This window comes from Caretta caretta, chromosome 11 (genome assembly GCF_965140235.1).
Source record: "Caretta caretta isolate rCarCar2 chromosome 11, rCarCar1.hap1, whole genome shotgun sequence".
Lineage (NCBI taxonomy): Eukaryota > Metazoa > Chordata > Testudines > Cheloniidae > Caretta > Caretta caretta.
In genome coordinates, this window is record NC_134216.1 from 16,150,508 (window position 1) to 16,174,835 (window position 24,328).

At 44.8% G+C, this 24,328-nt stretch overlaps 1 protein-coding gene across 2 annotated transcripts in view; it reads right to left on the reverse strand.

Moving 5' to 3' along the window:
• The window catches only part of DPP10 (dipeptidyl peptidase like 10), an 867,655-nt gene that overhangs the window by 445,696 nt on the left and 397,631 nt on the right, over nucleotides 1–24,328 (reverse strand). Inside the window, exon 1 of one of the 2 annotated variants that reach the window (XM_048869242.2) lies at nucleotides 1,670–2,568. The exons of the other annotated variant lie outside the window; for it this stretch is intronic. Coding sequence (XP_048725199.2) covers nucleotides 1,670–1,744 — 75 coding nt within the window. The 5' untranslated portion in view covers nucleotides 1,745–2,568. Of the gene's footprint in view, nucleotides 1–1,669; nucleotides 2,569–24,328 lie in introns of those variants that run through there. 2 annotated transcript variants of the gene reach the window in all.

Sequence of the window (24,328 nt, forward strand, 5' to 3'; positions counted from 1 at the left end):
TGGACTCCGCTAAAAACTGATGAGGTTAGGTGCACTATTTTCAGCATTTATAGTCTGTTCTTTGCTCTCCTCTCCCCCTCCCACCTTTTCAAACTCTGCAGCACCAGAAGTAACCATCTGGGGTCACAGGTTAGTGACCAGAGATTTCATAAGGGAGTGTTCACACGACCCGTTTTTTCTAGCGTCCTGGTACCATCATCCAAGAGCACCAGTGAGAAATAGCAGCCTGTTAATGAAACGTAAGGTTCTGTGATGCTGAAAGATTAGTTCTGCTAACACACATGCCCTGGTTGGGCAAGCCTTTGTACACTGAAATTGCTTGCAAAATGGTACTAAGAGACACATAACGTTCCAAATAGCCCCATTTATTAACATAAACTCAGTGCAGAGGCTTTTAGCGGCAGGACTTCGAAAAGGCTGGATGAAATGCTGCTGTAACGCTTGTCAGGCTAGTAAAGAACCTTTCTCACCTTCTACATCAAACCAAAGTGCTCACACATTTGCCAAGGGGATGAACAGACAGGGATGTGGGAAGCACTCGGCAAAACAGAGGTGTGGAATTCTCACAGTATTAAAGACCCTAGCCTTCCCCACGGAGCTAGGGATCGCTCTTTCTGCTTTCTAGCTGGAGAGCAGGAAAAGAACCTACACTGTTTCCCGCACCCCAATACCGGATGTTTAAGCGTATTACACTCCTTTCAGCCCCACTTCCAGCGCTTGGCAGCTAAAGTGACTGACATGGAAAGAATTACACTGTTTCCCAGCGTATCCTGAGCATACAGCACCATCTCTGGTAGTATCAGCCTGCTCCTCTCCGGAGTGCCATAATTATCCAATGACCTAATAGCTGACAGCCTCCACTTAGAGCCACTAATTGATGTAAACATGACATCTGTAGAGACTGATCACTTCGTCTATGTATGTCACTTGGTGCAACTTGGGGAAGCAAGAGCACAAAGTCCTGCACGATTTTCCGGCGGGAGACTCTGGAAATGACACCCAAACCGCCTAGAATGATACCGGAGCGCAATGATCGAAGTGTGGAGCCCTGACTTGCATTCTGAATTCTCCAGCGCCCACCTGAAACAGACACAGCCCCGCAGCCAAGACACCCTGGGAGACCCTTTCAAATCTGGGGGACTCCTTAAAAATATATATTAACAACCTCCCACAGCCCCTGAATCTTCCTCCAGCTCTAGCCCCCCCCAAGTAAAAGGCTTCTGGTCCCTCTCACTGCTCCGTTCACACGCTTGGAAAGGTCATTCGAATGCTTAATTTCGTCTGCTAACGATGCGTCCAAGGAGCTTCTCCCCCACCCCCACCCCCAAAGTCTTCGCCTGCAGGGGAACAAAGTACTCCACTCAGGCTGCTGTGCCCCCCGCCCCCAGGGCGCAGAGGGTCCGTTTCTTTCTTGCGGCGGCTGTAGCAGCCAACCTGTCCCCCTCCCCTCTAGAGCAAGGCGGCAGCCCCTTGCCCTCTCGACACCTCGTTTTCCTGGCCACACAGACTGTTACTTTTACCCACCGTTTGCTACAACTTCGTCCGGAGTCAGTGATGGAGACGGGGGGAGGCACACACATGAAACGTAGGTTAATCTTCAAGCCTCTCTGGGAGACAAGGAGGGAGAAACCTCCCCCCGCCCCAAGGCACAGTTCCTGCAAACTCTTACCTGGTCTTGCTGCTGGGGCTGGCTCCCCCGGCTGCCCGGGTTCGGCGGTGCCTGCTGCTCCTTCATGGCTGTCATTGCACAGAGCGGGCTTGATTTCGCTGCACTTCCTCTCACGGGTACTTCAGCCTCGGGGACCTTTCACTGGGCACCGACTGCATGACACAAGCTTCCCTGCCCTCCTCGAACTGGCAAAGCGGCGGCAGCAGAAAATGACCGGGGATGGGGGGGGGGGGGGGAGGAGGAAGAGGAGCACCAAGGAGCAGCCGCTTCTGTCTCCCCCTCTCCAGCTACCGCAACCCCCCCTCCGGCTGAAGCCAGGCGGTCTGAAGCGCGCCCAGGGGCAGAGGAGACTCCAGCTGGCGGGTCACTGAGCGCTCTGGGCCGCCAGCCGCAGACCGAAGCGGAACACCTGGCTGGGCTGGGACTCGGCCGGCTTCCCCTTCCCCGCCAGGAGGGGATGGTCTCGCATTACTGCAGTGTGCGCGCCCCCTCCAGCAGCGGCGGCGGCGGCGGCTCGCCGAAGAACCCTCCTTGGCGAGGCAGGTGCGGAGGAGCCGGAGCCGGGGGCTCCCTGCCTTAGCGCCTCTCCCCTCCCGGCAGCGGCAGCGTCCCGCCGCCGAGCGCCGCTGGCTGCACAGCTGGAGCAATGCACCGGCAGAGCAACAAGGCGCCGCTGTCACCCGCCGCTTCCCTCCTCGGCGGGAGCCGACCACTGCGAGCCCCCAGCCGGAGCGGGGTGGGCGGGTCTCGGGCTGCTCCTGCCGCCCACCACAGGACCAGCCCGCCAGCTCCGCGCTGCAAATGCCTTCACCCGCCTTCCTGGAAGCCCGGCCCCACAAAGCTGTGGTAAATCCTCTCTTTGGGCAGCGAAGAGCAGCTGCTTCTGGGCTGTTTAGGATGGGATGGATTTTTTTTTGGGGGGGGGGGGGGAGAGGAGGGCGCTGTGGATCTGGCTTTAACAGGATCTGACAAGCTGTACCCCCTCCCCCCGCCACACACACACACACAAAGTTAAAAAAACAGCCAGAGGTTTGCAGTCCCAGCCTCAGCCATTTCCAGCTCGAAAAGCACGGCTGGAGCTCGGGATATTGATCAAATTCTCAGGTTTTTTGTTGTATCCCTCATACAGTCATATCGAAGACTATCTACATAGCCTGTATATTGCTTACTTGGCTGCGGGGCACCTCCACAGGTGTTTGGGGGCAGGTTAGTCCCTAATCCTTCTACAGGATTTACCGGTGTAAACTATGCTACCAGAGGCTTGGCCCTCTTTCAGCTATCAGAGAAAGAATCAGGTGCTAGAAGGGTTGAGGATCAGCACCTGGGGAATATACATAATTAGGGTGAGAAGCCTTGATTCTGCACAGTGACCTACATGGGTCTAGGCACGCCTATTCACAAGCCACTGCTTTGTGGGGGTCCAAGTTTTTGGGCTGTCCAATGTTGGATAGAGGTACGCAGCACCCACACCTCTAGCTAACATCAATGGTAGGTTCAGGCATTTAACACCTCTGAAAATGAGGCCCAAGCTGTCTGGTTATCCCTGGTTTCAGCAGTATTTTGCTCAATTCTACTTTAACTCATCCATCCATAGATTTGGCCTCACAATGTTGCACTACCAGAATTATCAGGGGGAACCCACACTGGTGGATGAGGCCCTTAGCAGCATCGGCTACAAACCACATGTGAGAGAAACAGAGGTCCAGGGCAGAGCCAGCAACTAGGAACACAAAGACTTCACCGTTCCCCACAGGGCCCGAGGCAGTAGCATCAGGAATGGGGATAAGACCTAGTCAGCACTCCCCATCCCTCACACCAAGAGATCCAGCAAGGGGACAGCAGCATATGCTGTGAACACTGTGAGATTATCAGCCACTATGTACCATGGTTTTCAATCTGGACATTTATTTCCTCTCTGTTCATTCCAACAGCTTCTCTCCCCCTTCCACCCCATCTCTGAACAACTCATTCTCTTCTCTATCCCTTGCTCTCTCTCCCTTCCTCACTGCTCTATATTACCATAACTTCCCTACCCCCATTCTCCTATTAAGTTTTCCCCTCCACCATTCCACCTCACCCTCACTTTTTGTCTGCATGCTGTGACACTGCACCCCATATTCTTCATGGTGATATTGGTATGATATAATCATGACATAGTTATGATGTACTTTATGCAAGATAAGTAATGTGAGATATCATTGAAAAGGTTATGATTTGCTGAATATGATTCTTATTTGTATTCATGTATAATTGTATCTGAAGTTATTAATAGTCTCCATTTCAAATGTAATTACACCTTGGGAAATGTCCACTAGACAAGATGCTTTCATTCTAGACAGTGGGTGGGGAATGGGCCATTTGAAAAACAATAGGCCTTGGGAGAAGCTTATCTTCCACCTAGGGAGCCTTCCTGTGTATGCTCCAAACAGCCTGTGAGCGATGTCTGCTATGACTCTACAAGGACACGTGATGAGACCATGTGGCTCTAGACTCCTTCTTGGGATGTCAATTTTCCACAGACAGGTCTGGGAACTAGGAACTAAGCTTTTGAAACAAAACTATACAAGGCTGGGAAGGACATCATCTGGTGTTCTTCGTTCCCACTCAAGAAGACTCCTGGAAACACTCGAGGAACAAAGACTGAACTGGGGGAAGTGTGGGATCCAGACTAAAGGGATTTTTAGCCTGTGAATGGAACATCTGGTCATTCCAAGCTGTAAGCAAGTGCAGCTTGCCCCTTAAGAATCTGCAGCCTGCTTGCATCATCTCTTTGAGTGAGAAACTGCTATTCATATCCAATCTGTTCAGTATATTATGTTTAGTTTGTTTATTTGCTAGGTAAGATGCTTTGATCTGTTTACTATCACTTAAAATCTATATTTTGTAGTTAGAGAATAAACTTGTTTTTGCTCTATCTAAACCGGTGTGGAATTCATAACTCAGGGACAAAAGGCTGTTACACATTCCTCTCCCCATTGACAAAGGGGGTGAATTTTATGAGCTTATGCTGTACAGTTCCCTGTGTAGGGCAAGAGGTTATCATTTTGGGTTTATACTCCAGAGGGGGTACGTGCCTGAAGAGCTGATAGTTGCCTTAGCTGTAGCCTTCCCTTGCAGTGGTTGGTCAGAGAGCCTGCCTGTATGTAACTGCAGCTGGGTGTGTCCCTACCTATATGCATACTGGTGAAAGTGCGGGCTAGAGAGGGCTTTGCAGCTTGTCACAGTAAAACAGTGTAAAAGGGAGGCCAAGCTGTTGGGTCAGGGAGCTCAGTGGTACCCCAGTTCTAGGTGGCAGCATAGGGAGAAACCATCACACATGCACCACAGACAAAGAAAAATAAAATGAATCAACATGACATCGATCTGTCAAACATCACCCTTATTACTTTGCCTTCATACTGCATCCCTTCCCCTGATCCTATCTCTAACCTGTAAACTCACCAAGGCAGAGATTATTTGTCCATACAGGACATAGCACAATGGGACCTTCATCTTAAAAAACACACCTACATAATCATACCCCTTAAAGTACATTTCTAGTGAGCGTTACTTCAACAATTCTTGAATCCCTTTATTAATAAGTTTTTCATTTTACAGTTTTAATTGTGCATGTTAAAACCATGTTTTGGTTCCTTTAATCTTGTTGTTTTGAATGTCATCCATGTTGCTGGAGTTCCACTATTAATCAATAAGGCAAACGATGGTGGTAGTCACAAATATATTTAGTTTTAATTGCAGCTTGCTGGATGCAGCTGTACTAATCAAAGCCCAATCACATGTATTCTGACTTGCTTGGTTTTATCATTCAGGTAGTGTAAGATTTGCAGTGTCAGTTTTGTAAAAGGGCATGCATGTTGCCTTCTCGGGAACACCCTCAATCAATAGACTACTTGCTTAAATCAGGATTTTTTTTTTATAAAGGTTGCAGGATCAGGCCCTATGCAGTTTAGGCCTGATCTAAAGATCCTAGACATCAGTTGAAAGACTCCCAATTATATCAATGGATTATACCCTTTATCATTACTTTAAAAATACCTTTACAAATGTTGGTTCATCAGTCATGCTGCTAATGTTTTGAGGATACAAAACAAATTGACACTTTTCAGTTCTATGTGACTGTTTTTTTTTCTGAATCAAAATTCAGAAGTCCACATCCAAAGCACCTAGACACTATAGTGATGCAAATAAATAAATAATAATAATGAGTGATCAGGACCAAAGGTAAGAATAGCCATACTGCGTCAGAACAATGGTCTATCTCAGCGGTTCTCAAACTTTAGCAACCTGAGGACCCCCCCCTTTTGATTTAAAATTTTTCATGGACCCCCAAGTCCCCCCACTCAGCCTTGCCCTGCCCCTTTCCTGAGGCCATGTTGCTGCCCTGCTCCTTCTCTGAGGCCACACACCCTGCTCACTCCATCCCTTCCCCACACCCTCATTCACTTTCACCAGGCTGAGGCAGGGGATTGGGGTGCCAGAGGGGGTGTTGGGTGCAGGCTCTGGGAAGGAGTTTGGGTGCAAGCTCTGGGCTGGGGCAGGAGGTTGGGGTGTGGGAGGGAGTGAGGGCTCTGGCCCGGTGGTGCTTACCTCAGGCAGCTCCCGAAAGCGACTGGCACATCCCTCTGGCAGTGACTCCGGGGGGGGGTGGGGGCAAGGAATCTCTGCACAGATATGCTGGCTATTTCTGGGAGCAGCACAGGGCCAGGGCAGGTAGGAAGCCTGTTCTGTGGCATGTTGGGAGGGAGGGGGAGAAGTTTCTCAGTGGGGCCTGTGGACCCCAGTTTGAGAAACGCTGGTCCATCTAAACCAGTATTTTGTCTTCCGACAGTGAACAGTGCAAAATGCATCAGAAAGCATGAGCAGACCAGGGCAATCATCAAGTGATCCAGCCTCTGACAATCAGCGGTTTAGGGACACCCAGAGCATGGGGACTGCATCTCTAACCATCTTGGCTAACAGCCATTGATGGTTAAAGATGTAACCCTATGGTATCCTCCATAAACTTATTTAATTCTTCTTTGAACCCAGTTATACTTTTTGCCTTCACAACATCCCCTCTGGCAATGAGGTCCACGGGTTGGTTCAGGTGACTATCAACTTACACCTCAGACACACATTTTAGACTAGAGACAATCCTAAAATGAAGTAGGAGTAACAGTCATGTTATTTTTCAGTTAATTTAACAGTTATGTTGTTTTTTCAGTAGTGCTTTCACCTTAAGAATAAATGTGCTTGCTTAGAAAGAGCTTTGTGGTAACTTGTCACTGCAGGCAATTACACTTTTCATAACCTTCAGCAAGAAAGCAAAGCATAGCCACCGGCCTGTTTAGGAAGTCTGGATGGGTAGGAATATCAGTGTAGGCAAGGAAATATGCAGCTTGGAGAAACCCAGTCATGAGAGAGTGAGAGACAGGTCTTGGTGCAAAAGAAGTGATGGCTGGGATCCAGGAACCTTTAAGTGGGTGCACTTGAGGGACCACAGAGGGGGAATAGAGGTACACTTTTGCTGAAGCTGTGACAGCAGGCAATACTGCAATTGCCTTACTTCCTGGGGGCAGGGTTGCCAGCACAGAGAGTGCAGGTTTAGACTTAGTCTGCAAAGGTACATCTTATCAGTAAGAATGGCTTTTCATTATTGGTAGAAAGGCAGTTGCTTTGCAGGTCTCTCCTCTATTCTATATGAGGACATGGACATAAAATGTATCACCTAAATTGCATTGTGTAATATAATATATAACATGTATGATCACCTTCATTTCTTTTTATCTTGATAATAGCACAGATTTTTGATTTCGAAGGGTGAATCTATTCTAGTCACACCACAGTTTCATCCCATTGCTAACTATGTTTATTGGAGGGCATTAAGTAGACAGGCAATCTCTATACACAAACATTTGAAGGTAGCTCTGATGGAGTTCATAAAATTATTCCTAGTTTAATATTTTAGCATTTCAACTGTAAAAATCATGTCAGCATCTGTTACTGATCTGTTTGTATATTGCAAAATCAATTCTCAAAAGTTCAGTAGGAGTTACTAAAAACTGGAAGCATTTTCTACAAACTCATTCTTAACATATGTACTATTCAGCCTGCTATGTGGCATTGTCTCACTTTTTATTTTAGAGTAGAGTAATGTCAGCTCAGAGAAAGTTACAAGCTAACATACTGGGCCTGATTTTGCATTCAGATGGACCAGTGCAACTTCACTGACTGAAATGGAGTTACCCTTAATTTACACTAGTGTCTGGGAGAACAGAATCAGATCTACTGATTATAGATTACCCCAGCCAGATGCAATCTCAAGAAGATGCAAGGCCTGATTCTCTGCTACTTTCCCAGCCATTTACACCTTTGCAAAGTGGGTGTACCACCATTTACCACTTTGCAAGGATAGAAATTACTAGAAACGCGGTGAGGAAGGGAAGAATCAGGCCTTCAGCCCATCAGTCAAAGGTATCGTGGAACAGGAAGAGACTCTAAAAGCCATATTTTTTAATATGAATTGAAAATAGATTGTGTATATCTTCTTTATTTCTGCCATATGGGCCCAGTTCAAAAATGGGAACAGAACAGGGCGCTGCCAAGAGCAATGTCTACATTGCTGCAGGTTTTTTATTACACCCTTCTTTTAGTTGCATGAAAAATTGCAGGAGAGATTTAGGTGGGATGTTCCCTCTATTTGGCTAGCCCACTGTTCTTTATCCTTATGTACTTCCCCCCTTCTGTCCTCCTTCATGGAACTTAATTTTCACTAAAATTAGACATCCATACAATGCTTCATTGGTGTGTTATATTCCTTTGCTACTCACATCCATTTGCTAACTAACTTGCAGGTGAAAGCTAAGTTTACTCCACTGTGTAAGTCGCTACACAATTTTGCCCCTTGTTGAGATCAAGCCACAGTGGATGCATTTAAAATAAAAAATATTTCTTCTCAGTGTTGTTTTCTTATCAGTGGCAAGACGAACAATGGTAAAGTAGAGTGTATTCTGCTTAGCGCCATTTAGTATTTGTTAATAAATGATACTTAATACAGCCTTTTTAGCCAAAGATTCCAAGACACTTTACAAACATTGGATTCCACTGTGCAATTATGCAGTTAAAACTTTCATTTACATAAATGAACTAGTAAATAAACTAGGGAAATGCAACCTAGTTGGAGCTACTATAAGGTGGGTGCAAAACTGGCTGGAAAACCATTCCCAGAGAGTAGTTATCAGTGGAAGGGCATAACGAAAGGGGTCCCACAAGGATCAGTTCTGGGTCCGGTTCTGTTCAATATTTTCATCAATGGTTTAGATAATGGCATACAGCATACACTTATAAAATTTGTGGACGATACCAAGCTGGGAGGGGTTGCAAGTGCTTGGAAGATAGGATTAAAATTCAAAAATGATCTGGACAAACTGGAGAAATGGTCTGAAATAAATAGGATGAAATTGAATAAGGACAAATGCAAAGTACGCCACTTAGGAAGGAGCAATCAGTTGCAAACATACAAAATGGGAAATGACTACCTAGCAAGGAGCACTGTGGAAAGGGACTTGGGGGTCATAGTGGACCACAGTCTAAATATGAATCAGTGTAACAGTGTTGTAAAAAAAAGAGAACATCATTCTGGGATGTACTAGCAGGAGTGTTGTAAGCAAGACAAGAAGTAATTCTTCCGCTCCACTCCGCTCTGATTAGACCTCAACTGGAGTGTTGTGTCCAGTTCTGGGCACCATATTTCAGGAAGGATGTGGACAAAGTGGAGAGAGTCCAGGAAAGAGCAACAAAAATGATTAAAGGTCTAGAAAACATGACCTGTGAGGGAAGATTGAAAAAAGTGCATTTGTTTAGTCTGGAAAGGAGAAGACTGAGAGGGGAGATAACAACAGTTTTCAAGTATGTAAAAGGTTGTGACAAGGAGGATGGGGAAAAATATTTTTTTCTTATCCTCTGAGGATAGGACAAGAAGCAGTGGGCTTAAATTGTAGCAAGGGAGGTTTAGGTTGGACATTAAGAAAAACTTCCTAACTGTCAGGTTGGTTAAGCACTGGAATAAATTGCCTAGAGAGGTTGTAGAATCTCCATCATTGAACACTTTTAAAAGCAGGTTAAACAAACACCTGTCAGGAATGGTCTAGATAATTAGTCCTGCCACAAGTGCAGGGGACTGGACTAGATGACCTCCTTAGGTCCCTTCCAGTTTTATGATTCTATGAAAGTTGTGTCAGCATTAGGGCCAGGAATTGGATCACTTAGACCACGAGTGAAATTTTGAGCCTTTAAAAATTGCACAGAAAATCTACTAACAGGTCAGGGTGCAGAGCGAAGAATACCTCGTCCAAATGAAACTATAGGGAAATCTGGTGAGAAAATATAATTGTTCACCTGGAATTTGGTCTGGACACCAGAGCTATCACTTCCATAGGAGCTAACTCCGTGGGTGCTCTGGGGCTGGAGCACCCACGGGGAAAAATTAGAGGGTGCTCCACACCCACCAGCAGCCAACCTCCCCCCTCCTCACCTCCTTCTCCCTGCTCCCTGAGTGTGCTGCATCACTGCTCCTCCCCCTCAGTGCTTCCAGCCCCCCGCCATTTAACAGCTGTTTGGTGGCGCTTAGGACTTTCCGGTACGGAGGGGAAAGAGCGGGAACGAGGTGTGCTCAGGGGAGGAGGTGGAGAAGAGGGAGGGCAGGGACTTGGGGGAAAGGGGGTAGGAAGGGGGCGGGGTGGGGCAGAGGGGAAATCAGTGCCTATGAATTCACTTCTATTATCACACAAAGTCCATGGGATTTTTAAAGGCCTCAGGTAGTCAAAACCCCAGTTTTATAGCTTACTCACCAGCAGCAGCGCCCCTTGTACCTTAATGCATCTTCTGAATCACCAGTCCTACCTTACTATCTATAGCCCTGATGTAGCTCAGTTTATGAAATCCACAAAGATCACAGATGGTTTAAGGGTTGATTTATTTCCCTTGTATCACTATTGAAATCACATCTTATCAATGTTCACCTTTCCTAACTCCTGTTAAACTACAGTACATTGGTAAAAAGAAATCTTGTGAATTATAAAAATAAAATGTAAAATACATGAAAGTAATGTATCCTCATGGGAGACTTCAATCACCCTGATATCTGCTGGGAGAGCAATACAGCGGTGCACAGACAATCCAGGAAGTTTTTGGAAAATGTAGGGGACAATTTCCTGGTGCAAGTGCTGGAGGAACCAACTAGAGGCAGAGCTCTTCTTGACCTGCTGCTCACAAACTGGGAAGAATTAGTAGAGGAAGCAAAAGTGGATGGGAACCTGGGAGGCAGTGACCATGAAATGGTCAAGTTCAGGATCCTGACACAAGGAGGAAAGGAAAGCAGCAGAATACGGACCCTGGAGTTCAGAAAAGCAGACTTTGACTCTCTCAGGGAACTGATGGGCAAGATCCCCCTGGGAGAATAACATGAGGGGGAAAGGAGTTGTCATAAATATAAAAAGGAACCTTGACAGGAGTTCAGGAGAGCTGGCTTTATTTTAAAGAATCCTTATTGAGGTTACAGGGACAAGCCATCCCGATGTGTAGAAAGAATAGTAAATATGGCAAGCGACGAGCTTGGCTTAACAGTGAAATCCTTGCTGATCTTAAACACAAAAAAAGAAGCTTACAAGAAGTGGAAGATTGGACAAATGACCAGGGATGAGTATAAAAATATTGCTCTGGCATGCAGGAGTGAAATCAGGAAGGCCAAATCACATCTGGAGTTGCAGCTAGCAAGAGATGTTAAGAGTAACATGAAGGGTTTCTTCAGGTATGTTGGCAACAAGAAGAAAGTCAAGGAAAGTGTGGGCCCCTTGCTGAATGAGGGAGGCAACCTAGTGACAGAGGATGTGGAAAAAGCTAATGTACTCAATGCTTTTTTTTGCCTCTGTCTTCACGAACAAGGTCAGCTCCCAGACTACTGCACTGGGCAGCACAGCATGGGGAGGAGGTGACCAGCCCTCTGTGGAGAAAGAAGTGGTTCGGGACTATTTAGAAAAGCTGGACGTGCACAAGTCCATGGGGCCAGATGCATTGCATCCAAGAGTGCTAAAGGAGTTGGCGGATATGATTGCAGAGCCATTGGTCATTATCTTTGAAAACTCATGGCGATCCGGGGAAATCCTGGATGACTGCAAAAAGGCTAATGCAGTGCCCATCTTTAAAAAAGGGAAGAAGAAGGATCCTGGGAACTACAGGCCAGTCAGCCTCACCTCAGTCCCTGGAAAAATCATGGAGCAAGTCCTCAAGGAATCAATTCTGAAGCACTTACGTGAGAGGAAAGTGATCAGGAACAGTCAGCATGGATTCACCAAGGGCAAGTCATGCCTCACTAATCTAATTGCCTTCTATGACGAAATAACTGGCTCTGTGGATGAGGGGAAAGCAGTGGACGTGTTATTCCTCTATTCGACATTGGTGAGGCCTCATATGGAGTACTGTGTCCAGTTTTGGGCCCCACACTACAAGAAGGATGTGGAAAAATTGGAGAGAGTCCATCGGAGAGCAACAAAAATGATTAGGGGACTGGAACACATGACTTATGAGGAGAGGCTGAGGGAACTGGGATTGTTTAGTCTGCAGAAGAGAAGAATGAGGGGGGATTTGATAGCTGCTTTCAACTACCTGAAAGGGGGTTCCAAAGAGGATGGATCTAGACTATTCTCAGTGGTAGCGGATGACAGGACAAGGAGTAATGGTCTCAAGTTGTAGTGGGGGAGATTTAGGTTGGATATTAGGAAAAACTTTTTCAGTAGGAGGGTGGTGAAACACTGGAATGCGTTACCTAGGGAGGTGGTGGAATCTCCTTCCTTAGAAATTTTTAAGGTCAGGCTTGACAAAGCCCCAGCTGGGATGATTTAATTGGGGATTGGCCCTGCTTTGAGCAGGGGGTTGGACTAGATGTCCTCCTGAGGTCCCTTCCAACCCTGATATTCTATGATTCTAATGCAACCTCAAAAACCAATGAGCATAGCTGAATGCTGTCATTTTTTATAGTGTTTTTAAGGAGATCTGTGAGTCTGCAAGAATTAAAGAAAATAGTAGTCCAGATCCTCAGCTGGTGTAAATGAATGTAGCTTCATTCAACTCAGTGGAGCTACCGTGATTTGTACCAGCTGAGGTTCTGGCAGAACATATTTTTGTACAGCATGCTCTTAAATGACTCTTTTAGAACAACTGAACTATGTGGTTGAGGAAATTCTCTTGCTGGTAGAGGAAAAAAAACCAAATTGTCCTCTGTATTCAAAAATACATTATATTCAAATAGCTGTTCTACTGAAAGCCTATTTTCTTTGTGAATAAATTATAAACATGTTTTTCTCTTCTTGCCTTGTTTTAGAAAAACAATCAATGCAAACATTGAGTTAATACAAATTAATGCAAATATATTCCAACAAGAAAGATCACAGTACGTATTAAATACATATGCAAATATTTCAGCACTAATGCAAACAGAGCCAAGCTACATTTCAAAATACCACCCTTTAACCAATAAAATGCACAATCAGTGCACACCAGCATGTGTCTTTGAGAAGTGCTCGAAGGAATAATTTATTACAAAAGGACACAAATCATAGTGTCATCCCCATGACATCTGCTTCTTGTTACTGAATAATTTATGAATTCAGAAGTTATGCTATGTCACCTTCCAATACAAAAAGATGTACAAAGACGTGTGCAATAAGATGGTCAAAGTGTCCCATGTTAATCATTTGAATCCCACAAACTCCAACTTCACCTATGCCTTAAAGAAGTCTCGGAGAAGTGCTGTGTCTATCATTGCTTGCCAGTTGGATTTCATTAGTTCATAGCAGTTTTCGGTCTCTGACAAAGCTAGTTAGAAAGAGCTCAACAAGTTCTGTGGTTTTTTGTTTTGGTTTTTTTGAAAGAAAGAAAAAGTTGGTTTTATGTTTTTATTCCCAACCAGCTCTAATCTCTCACAGCCTGTTTCAATATATTTATAATGCCATTTCATCCTATGAGCGGGTCAGGGACAAGCATATACTACATAGCAGATACGGAGGGTGTGGTATAACTTTACCAGAACTCTAGGAGTCTAGGCTGCAATGTGCCTCTTGCTCCTCCACTGACATGTAAGTGGAGATAGTCTTATAATCAACCCAGGATTAATGCAATTTTAATTTTTGCTTTATCATTCACTGTTAATAACTTTCAACCACACATTTTCCAGGATGTGAATGACTGAAAATACATTTGGGAAAAATGGCTGTGCAGAGGATGACAGATTCAACTGTTCCCCCGGACAAAGATTTGGCTGCATCAACCAATTGTTTATACCTGAACTAAGAGGAGTCCTTGTGGCACCTTAAAGACTAACAAATTGGAGTCCTTGTATCTGAGGCAGCCATCCTCAGTTGTTAGACAGGGATCGCAATGACTCCCATCCCTTCCCCAACACTGGGATTAATGTCACAGCAGCAAGGGAATGAGTGACATGCCTGTCTCCTTTTACCCGTCCACAAGTGCTGTGTTGGCCACTCAATCAAATCTAACAATCAATCTGCCTCAATCTTCTACCTAGTAATTTGGTTTCCTGTATCAACACCACACTCATAAGTAAAATAATTCAATACTGTACTTTTCTATAACACTGCTCACGTAAGGATCTCAGAGCACTTTACAAATAGCTGTCTCATACAACACACGCTAGTGTGCTATAAACAGCCCACTTCCAGAAAGAAGTTAAAGTGATTTGGCAAGTTTAAAATGGGGTTGAGAGGAAGGCAAGAGCAGAAATACACCCCAGATTTCAAAACTCTCATTCCTGTTCGCTAGCCACTATACCATGCTATCCACTCTGGCAACATGAGTTAATGTATCAGCTTTTTACTCATGTAGATCATCTACAATACACTATTTCATACCTTATAGTATTTTTTGATCTTCTAACTGTGTAGCAGACTCACCCTAAACCAATATCGCAGTTTTTAAAATGCTTACTTTGTGTATTTTGTTGGTTAATAGGTATTTATCCACTCAAGAGAAATGCATTTATAAAATATTTAGATTTTATTTTCCAAAAATCACCCAATGGAAATGTTTATGCAGCTGTGCACATGCAAGAAGAGTGAACTAAATGGGACACATCTTTGCACTGGAGTGAGACATTAGAACAATTTCTACATTCAAGCAAAGGTTATGCTTAGAGGATGAGGCACAAATAGGAACACTATTTTCTTAACTTTACTGTGAAAAAATCAAAAACAAAAACACCTTAATGATGCCGCATTATAACTATATTTTAAGATCTACTCTTTCAAATTTCTCCTGATGGGTATCTGCACTCATACTTCATTTGCTGTTTACAGATTACACCGTGACAACTTAGGCTGTCAGGTGACTGAAGCCTCTTATGGCAGAGATCAGAATTGGTTCCAGAGTCTCAGTCAGCGGTTTAACAGTGGTGATAAACTGATAGGAGATCAAAACAAGACCCTTGTCTCTCCATGTTGTTCAGTTTGCAGCTCTTGTGCAAAAAGCACAGCAAAAAACATAAATGACCAATAATATAGTCAACAAATAATAAATACGAGAACGCAAAAAGTACTTCCTACTGTTCATATCACATTCATTGATATCACCCATTCTTCCCAACTTAAAAGAAACAATCTTCTCTCCTAATAAGATTAGATTTTTAATGTATCCACTTGTCCCCATATGTATTACCTTTGCCTCTACTCATTTTATTCCTTTTATTCTTGAATTTAGGCACAGTCAGTTGGCTTTATTTTTTTCTGAATTTTAAGTGAGCTTTCAAAAACAAAATGTCATATTGCAGCATCTCCACTGCCTCTTCACAGGAGGTATGTGGTGGTATTTTATAAATAAAAATGATCATAATTGGACCAATATCATGAGGGCTTTGGACCAAATTATTATTCAGGCAAAATCATTGACACCAATGGGAATTTGCTTGAGTGAGGACTGATTAAAACCTAAAAATGGGATCATTCCCCTGCTTCTCAGATACACAAGTGGAGGGTCCTCTCTGCACACAGGTCCTTCCGCTTTTACGTTCAAGGAGGCAGGTCAGCCACCATTATAGTATGCCCCTTCCTCTGGATTCCTGCTGGCCCAACATCTTTGGCCAGGAGTGGGTAGGAAAGTTGAAGCTAGGAAGATGCACATTTTGGGGGTGAATTCTACTGTCTTGGCATCCCAGAGATATCCCTCTGCAAGGGACCAGCTGGTGGGGGAGCCTCTAGAGCTACAAATCATGTGGAGGTACAAAAGAAGAAATTGCCTACCTGAAACTGGAGGTTCAAGGTGTGGTCCCTATCTGTATTCCACTGCGAGTTACACATGTGCACCATGCACCCAGAACTGGAGAATTTGAAACTAGTGTCCATTAGTCTCTGTTGAACATGTACCCTGGTTCACCTTGTGTCTCTGACCGAGGTGATAAATGGCACAGTGTACTGGCCACCTCTCCAGTTCCTTCTCCACTTTGAATCAGAGAGGATTCAAAGTAGAGGGGACAGAGGGCAGATAGTGGAATACAGATAGGGACCACACATCTAAAAAAAAAAACCCCTCCAGTTACATGTAAGCAACTTCCTCTTCGAATGATGGTCCCTATTTTATTCCATTGTGGGTGACTGACAAGTAGTACCTAAATGGGAGAAGGTGAGAGGACATGGACAGTAGGGCTGAGCAGAGAACTGCTATCTCGAAGGAGACAGCAGCAGCCAAGTCCAGTATCAGAACAAAATGCCTTGAAAACATATGAAAGGAACTCCATGTGGCTGCTTTACAGATGTCCAGAAAGGGCACCTTCTGAAGATACACCATAGTTGTCTGCACTCTAGTGGAATGAGCTTGTACTCTTTTGTGCAGGGAAGGTTGGAGAGCTGACAGAGTAGAATTCAGCCAGATATCCATTTGGAGAATCTCTGGGTGGAGATGGCATGGCCTCTGACTCTCTCTCTCTTGTATAGTGATAAACAGCCTTGGGGGTTTCCTGATTGGTTTTGTTCTCAGCAGTTAAAAGGCCAAGGCTCATTGAACTTTGAGGTAGTGTACTCTTTGTTCTTCAGTGTGTGGTTTCGGGAAGAATACAGGCAAGTGAATGGATTGGTTAAGGTGACATTCCAAAACTACTTTAGGAATAAATTTTGGATGTAGATGCAAAGAATCTTTATTGATATGGAATGCAGTGTAGCGATGGTCTGCTATCATGGCTCCCAGATCACCAACCCTTCTTGCGGATGCGATAACTACAAGAAAGACTTCTTTCATCAAGGGACATGGAGCAAAGAGGGGGTTCTGTCAGTGCTGAAAGAATGGGATTCAGGTCCCATTAGGTTGGAATCTGAGTAGGTGGGAAAGTCCTTATTAAGTCTTTCCAGAATCTATTGGTTAGTGGGTGTGAAAAAACTGAGTAGCACTGAGCAGGTGGGAAGTATGCACCATCACCACTAAATGCACTTGTAAGGAGCTGATGGATAGACCTGGTGTCTTTAAAGATAGGATATAGTCTAAGGTGTGCAGGATATCTTCAGCCACTGGTACAATGCCTCCTTTCTGTGTCCAAGATGAGAAACATTTCCATTGAGCTAGGTAACATTTCCTAGTAGAGTCTTCTGCTATTAGAGAGGATGTCTTGTATGGCTGAAGAGCATGAATGTTCTAGGGATGATGCCCCTCCAAGTAACATGCTCCGAAGTGGAGAGGTCATGGATTGGGGTGTTTGAACTTGTTATTTCAGTGTGTGAGGAGCTCGGGGAACATCAGGAGGTTAATTGGTGGGTGAGATGATATGCACAAGAGATTGGGGAACCACAACTGTCTGGGCCAGAAGGGGCAATCAAGATGACCCTTTCTCTGTCCTGTCAGATCTTATAGGGGACTCATGCCAGAAGCAGCAGTGGAGGGAAGCCATAACTGAACCAATCTGGCCAGGAAAGAAGCAGAGCATTGCTCTGGAAGCAATGACCTAGGGCACATCTGGAGTAATATGTGGTGTGTTTCAGAGTAGCAGCCGTGTTAGTCTGTATCTGCAAAAAGAAAAGGAGGACTTGTAGCACCGTAGAGACTAACAAATTTATTTGAGCATAAGCTTTTGTGAGCTACAGCTCACTTCATCTCTGGTTGGGACTTTCTATAGAGTTACTATGTTGTGCAGCACAATGTCATTGCAACTGACCACAAGGGGGAACTTCAAGTGTCTTCTGAAGGAATCTGTGAGCACATTCAACTTTCCCGAAAGCTAGGCTGCTGATTTGGTGATGTGATTGTTGATACACCAGTGCCAGAGGCTGACTGCTTCTTCACGCAGGGAGACCAATATCACTCCCCCTTGCTCATTGATAGTGTTGACTGACAGTATAAGCATATGGGGAGAGAGGATGAATGGAAGAAAGGATTCATGCCTTCCATACTGCTCATAGTTCCAGGATATTGATGTGTATCCTGGATTCTCAAGGTGTCCATGGTCTTTGAGCTGTGTAGTTGTTCATATGTACTCCCCAACCTAGCAGGGATGTATCCATAATGATGGTTCTGTCCGGAGGAAGAGAAAAAGGAGACCCCCCAAACATGTTAAATGTGGATTTGTCCACCATAGGAGGGAGGACAGTACCTTGATCAGGACTGTCACCATGAGGTTCATGGAATGGCGACTTGGGGCATATACTGACTGTAGCCAATCTTGAAGGCATTGAAGGTGGAGTCTTGTGAATGGGGTGATGTCAGTGCATGAGACCATGTGGCTACTAGGAACAGACATGTAGTGACTTGTACCTGAGGGTTGGTAGTGATGAGAGCTATGATATCACTCATGGTCTGAACCAGTCTGTCAGCAGGTATGCCCTTGTGGAGGCAGAATTCAAGGTTACTCAGATACAGTCTAGAGCAGTGGTGGGCAACCTGTGGCCCGTCAGGGTAATCCACTGGTGGGCTGCAAGACAGTTTGTTTACATTGACCATCCACAGGCATGGCTGCCTGCAGCTCCCAGTGGCCATGGTTCATTGTTCCCGTCCAATGGGAGCTGCGGGAAGCGGCATGGGCTGCAGGGACATGCTGGCCACCACTTCCCACAGCTCCCATTGGCCAGGAATGGTGAATCGCAGCCACTGGGAGCTGCAGGCGGCCGTGCCTGTGGACAGTCAATGTAAACAAACAGATTTTTCTGTGTTTACACTAACTCCCAGTGAAGAGAGGAGGCAGAGCATCATATAGGTTGATGCATAGGCTTCCTGGTGAGATTTGGTGGCAAGAAGCTAGTCAGAGAGGTATGGAATGACAAGGAGGCCATGACATCTATCATAAGCCACTATGACTGAAAACATCTTGGTAAAGATTCTGGGGGTGGTTGCTATGCTGAGGGGTAGTATTCTATATTGAAAATGGTCAGAGCCTGCTGTAAATATGAGAAAGCGTCTGTGTACAGGATGAATTTCTACATGAAGTAGGCATCCTTCATGTTGGGAGCCATGAACCACAGCCCTTTTCCTAGAGATGCTGCCAATGTGACTGTGCAAAATCTGAGTTTGTGAATGAGGTAATTGAGATGGCAGAGGTCGGGTATTGGTCTCCAACCACCTTTCTTTTTGGGTATTAGGAAGTAGGTCAAGTAGAATCCTTTTCCTTGATATTGTGCAGACACATTCTACTGCTCCTCACAGCAGCAAGGCGTTTCCCTCATAAGCGAGAATATTATTGAGAGTGGTCCCTGAAGGAGACTGGGGAAAGGAGTCTTGGAGGAAACATTGCAAACTTGTATAGCCAGAGTGCATGATGTTCAGCAACCACTTTGTCCATTGTTATGGCACTCCAGCTGTTGAAAGAGTGCTAGACAACCCCCAAATCGTCATGGTGGGGGTCAGGAAGTGTTGGGCTTAGTGATGTGCAGCTCTTGAGCTCCTGTCAAAAATGTCGTTGAGCTGGTGGCTGAGATTGAGATGCTGAGCCTGTTGTGGAGGGTGTAGGGAAGTGGAACTTCTGAACCCTCTGCCTCTTCTTATGTGGTGGTTCATAGGGTCACTGACAGAAGAACTGATGAGCCACGTACCTAAATTTGGAGGCTGTGCAATGAAACTTCCTCTTAGGAGTAGGCATATATACCTAGTGACTGAAGGGTAGCCCTAAAGTCCTTTAGGGTGTGTAAGGACTTCTCTCTTTTGACTGAAGAGGTGAAATTCATCAAAAGGGAGGTCCTTAATGGTATTCTAGACCTCCTTAGGGAGTCTTGAGGCATGGAGCCACAACTCCCTGTGCAAAACAGCAGTAGCCATGTCTGTAGAGGAGGCACCGACAGCATCAACAGTGGATTGGAGAGTGGTCTTAGCTTAGTTTGCCTTTGTCTATCAGAGCTTGGAAACAGACTGTCCTGTTACGGAAAGTTGTTGGTAAACTTCTTGAACTTGTCACAGTTCAGGAAATCATAATTAACCAGTAACACCTGGTAATTGGCTATCCTGAACTGGAGGATGGATGATGAGAAGACATTTCTTCCCTGTAGACCCAAGCATTTAACCTCTCTTTCTGCAGGAGTGGATCTGAGATGTTGTTGTCTTGACCTTTTAGTATCTGCCTGGTCCACCAGTGAGTTGGGTGGAAGAACAAAAATTCTGCAGCCTTGACTAGCACATAACATTTCTCTGCTCCCTTGAGGGTAGAAGTGCAGGTGGCAGGGGAGTACAAACTGTCCTGACCAGCTCAACAGTAGCTTCCTTAATGGGAGAGCTATCCTGTTAGATCCAGGAGTATGTAGAATGTCCAGGAGTTTGTGTTGGGAGTCCTGGATTTCCTGCAGGGGAATCTAAAGTTCTCCAGCGACTCTGCAAAGGTGGTATTGGAACTCCCTGAAGTCATAGACATCCCCTCTTCCCAATGTCATAGCCTCATCTGGGGATGATGATGGCAGTCTTGTTGGCTCTGCTGGAACTTCCAGTACCAAAGTGTAGTGCTGGTCATCCTCTATGGGATCTGGAGGTTGATCTGAGGATTCCCTCAGACGGGAGGCAAAGGCTGATTTCTTAATAGATTGGATGGCCTCTGTATGGGGGTGCTAGTATCAAGGTCCCCAATATGGCCAATAGGTAGGATCAAGAGGTGGTCTTGGGGGTCCCCATGGCACTCTGAGGTAGATAAAACGGAGATTGTCCCAGGACCAGGTGGGCCTTTTAGGTAGTGGATAACGGTAATCTCAAAATGGATCTACTGATAGCTCCAACTCTCCCAAAGAGAAGGCTGACTTCCGTTCCAGAGGCAGTACCAGTAGTGTCATCAAAGGGAAGGTATATTCTGTGTATGGAGGAGGTGATAAGCTCCATCCTGCAGCAATTTTTCCAGAGAGATAATATCTCTACAGAGAGACTGGGGGTACTGATGGGGGGGGGGATTTTGGATCTGGGAGAGCAAAGATGACCTGTGGTGTGGTCCTGGGTTCAGATCTCCCCAGTGTAAAAGGGACTATTTGTGCAGGCCATTGAAGCCAGCAAGGAGGATGGTAACTAGTTGTGACTGGGCATCATCAGTGTTGATGGATCCCAGGATGCAGAAGGAGCCAGGGAGATGGTAGTAATGGTACACAGTCCAGAGCCCATGGAGCCCAATATTTCTGGGCTTTCTTGACGTGCCTATGGGACTTAGTACATCCTAAGTCCTCATGGGTCGAGCTGAGAGGTTTGCTTGCCACTGAGCTGGACTTCTTCGAAGTGGACTTTGAGGAAGATTTGGACTCATGCTTATGAGAGTGTTTCCTAGCTTCCTGGCAAGGCCCTGCCATAGGGTCTGGGGGGGCAAATTCTCCCACATTGGAGTCAGACTTCACAGCAGGAGGCATGGTCCTTGCAGAATCAGGATGATGTACAGCACGTTCCCTAGCTCATGCTTTTTCCATTAGGTGTTAACAGAGCGCAAGTTCCTGTGCTTCTGAAGTGCAGTTGGGAAATGAGCAGCAGACACTGCACTTCACCATGATATGAGCTTTCTTGAGGTCGTACAGGCAATGGTGCTGGTTCTTGATGACCAAGAAAGATCGTGGGCAGGAAGTGCAGAGTTTGAAGCCCAGGATCTTGGGCAAAGTCCAGTACCTGAGTGGAGTAAGAGGAATGGGGGGGGGGAAGGGTCCCCCCCATAGACTAATCTAATGCTAAGCTAATACAATTAGTTAACTGCAAAAACTGCTAAAACTATTAAGACTATTAACAATAAGATTAATCTTTGTTTTGTAGTGTGAAGCCGAAGCTGAGGACATTAAAGGTTCTGACCCAGACCTTGCAGTGTTGAGAAGGAACTGGAGAGACCCTTTATCACCTTAGTTGGATGCATGAGGTGAGCAGGGAGCATACATGGACCAATGGACACTTCTTTCAAAATGCTCCAGCTCTAGGGACATGCATAACTCACACAGGAATGCATAACTCACATTGGAATACAATAGGGACCATCACTTGAAGAATCACCACCAAATACATGTCTCTGGCCTCTGAAAGATCCTTTTCAAGAGTGGGGCCTGCAGCCTAAGACATGGGGAAGGGACTAAGGAGGGAGACAAACTCCCCTTCCATTTCTCATGGAATAATCAGGCTAGCATTCATCTGAGGGTATGTCTACACTGTGATAAAACATTCACAGCTGGCCTGTGTCTGCTGACTCAGACTTGTGGGGCTCAGGCTGTGTCACTATAAAACTGCAGTGCAGAAGTTTGGCTTTGGTCTGGAGCCTAGGCTCTGGGACCCCATAAGGGTGGTTTGTTGCAGAGCCTGAGCTCCAGCCTGAGCCCAAAGGTCTACACTGCAATGTTATAGTCCTGCACCCAGCTACAAGCCACAGGCCAATCACGAGTGTTTTATTGCAATGTCGACATACCCCTAGAGTCCCCAGGCACATCGTCCATGAAAGAGGGTGATACAACAATAATGGAATCATGATTCAGAGGGCTGTCTAGTGGAAATAACAAAAGTGCCTAACCAGGTTAGGCACCTAACTCCCAGTGACTTTCAATGGATGTTAGGCACCTAACTCACTTAGGCACTGTTGTAAATCCTAGTAGGAACCCATGTGTATCTGTAGACACCTAAATACCTTTAAAAATCTGGTCCTAAATCACTTTCAAAAATGGGACTTAGGCACTTTTGGAAATGTTATCCATAGTCCTTTGTTGTTTATTAATAATAATAATAATAATATTATTAATACAGCACATGAACCTACAATCCTTATGATAAATAGGATTATACATCTATTTCTACAGAGAATTACATTTTTCTTTGATACAAATTTGAACCTATGCTTTTATGCTTCATTGAAAATTAAGAAAAAATATGTAACACAACACAATTTGCTTTTGAAGACAACTACTATAAGATATTCTGACCTGAAGCTACTGGGAAAGGATATCAGGTTTCTAGGCCTTCACTAAAGGACAGAGGTGAGACAGGAGAAGAGAAGAATGACTGAAGAGAGCAAGTCCACATTCTGGCCTCAATAGGCTGCAAGTCCTTTGGATAAGCTAAGAAACTTTTGGAGACATATCCAAACTAAACATGAACTTCCTTGCTCTTCCAGCACTACTTTTTAATATGTAATTTTTCAATATGGGGAGTAGTTTACTGTGTTTTCAGAAACATTTTTTCCCAATATTTAAGTCACTTATTCATTTAAAAAGTATTCCCATGCAATTCCTAGAAGCAGGGTGTGAAGTATTCAAAAGAAGTATATTAGTATTTTCAGAGGCACAAATCAACCTCAAGGGAAAATAATGTTCCTATAGGCTCTGAATCCCAAACTAAAGTTACCCTGGAGTTTCCAAAACCAGAATGCAAAGCGCCTTAAACTGATCTACATGTAATATTTGGATTGCTTGCTAAAATACTAACACCAATTTTATTTTTCAGAGTAGCAGCCGTGTTAGTCTGTATCCATAAAAAGAAAAGGAGTACTTGTGGCACCTTAGAGACTAAAATTGATTAGAACATAAGCTTTTGTGAGCTACAGCTCACTTCATCGGATGCATTATTTTGTTTTCATTTTTAATGGTCATAATTACTATGAAGGTGTGTAAGAAAGCACAGTAGATTTTGACATAGTTTCCATACTTCATATTTGCTTTAAGGCCAATGGAGCATTTTTGAGCTCGAGTCATTCTATCACTTTTGTTGAATAAAGAGGGTGACAAAGAGTGGGAAAGATACTTAAGGGCTCATGCAGCAGGTAATGAGGAGTCTGATGTAGTCTTTTTATATGAATTATCAACCAAACTAGCTGTGAACTAGTTAAGAAAAAGAGTGGTGATGGTGGGAAAGCTAGTTCTGTTAGAAATATTGGGGGCCATGGTTGGGTAAGAGAAATGTTGTTTAAAACTTTGGGACTGTTTTTTACCCTTGAAGAATGAGCAGAGATCATAATCCACAAACGTATTGAGATTTGCACCACTGTTGGTGGTTAGACATCTACAGAGGACCACACTGACATGGATGACAACTGATTTGAAATTGCTGTCTAGATGTTGGCCTTAGCATGTTTCCCAGTTGGGGGCTGCCCTAAAACAGGTTGGTGGGTTGAACAGGTAGATGAGGCACGCACATAAGGAAAGGCAGGTGTGAGGATTATCCTAACCTGGAGATCTTCACAGGTGTGAGGATGAATGTTAGAAGAGCAGCTATCCTCCAGCT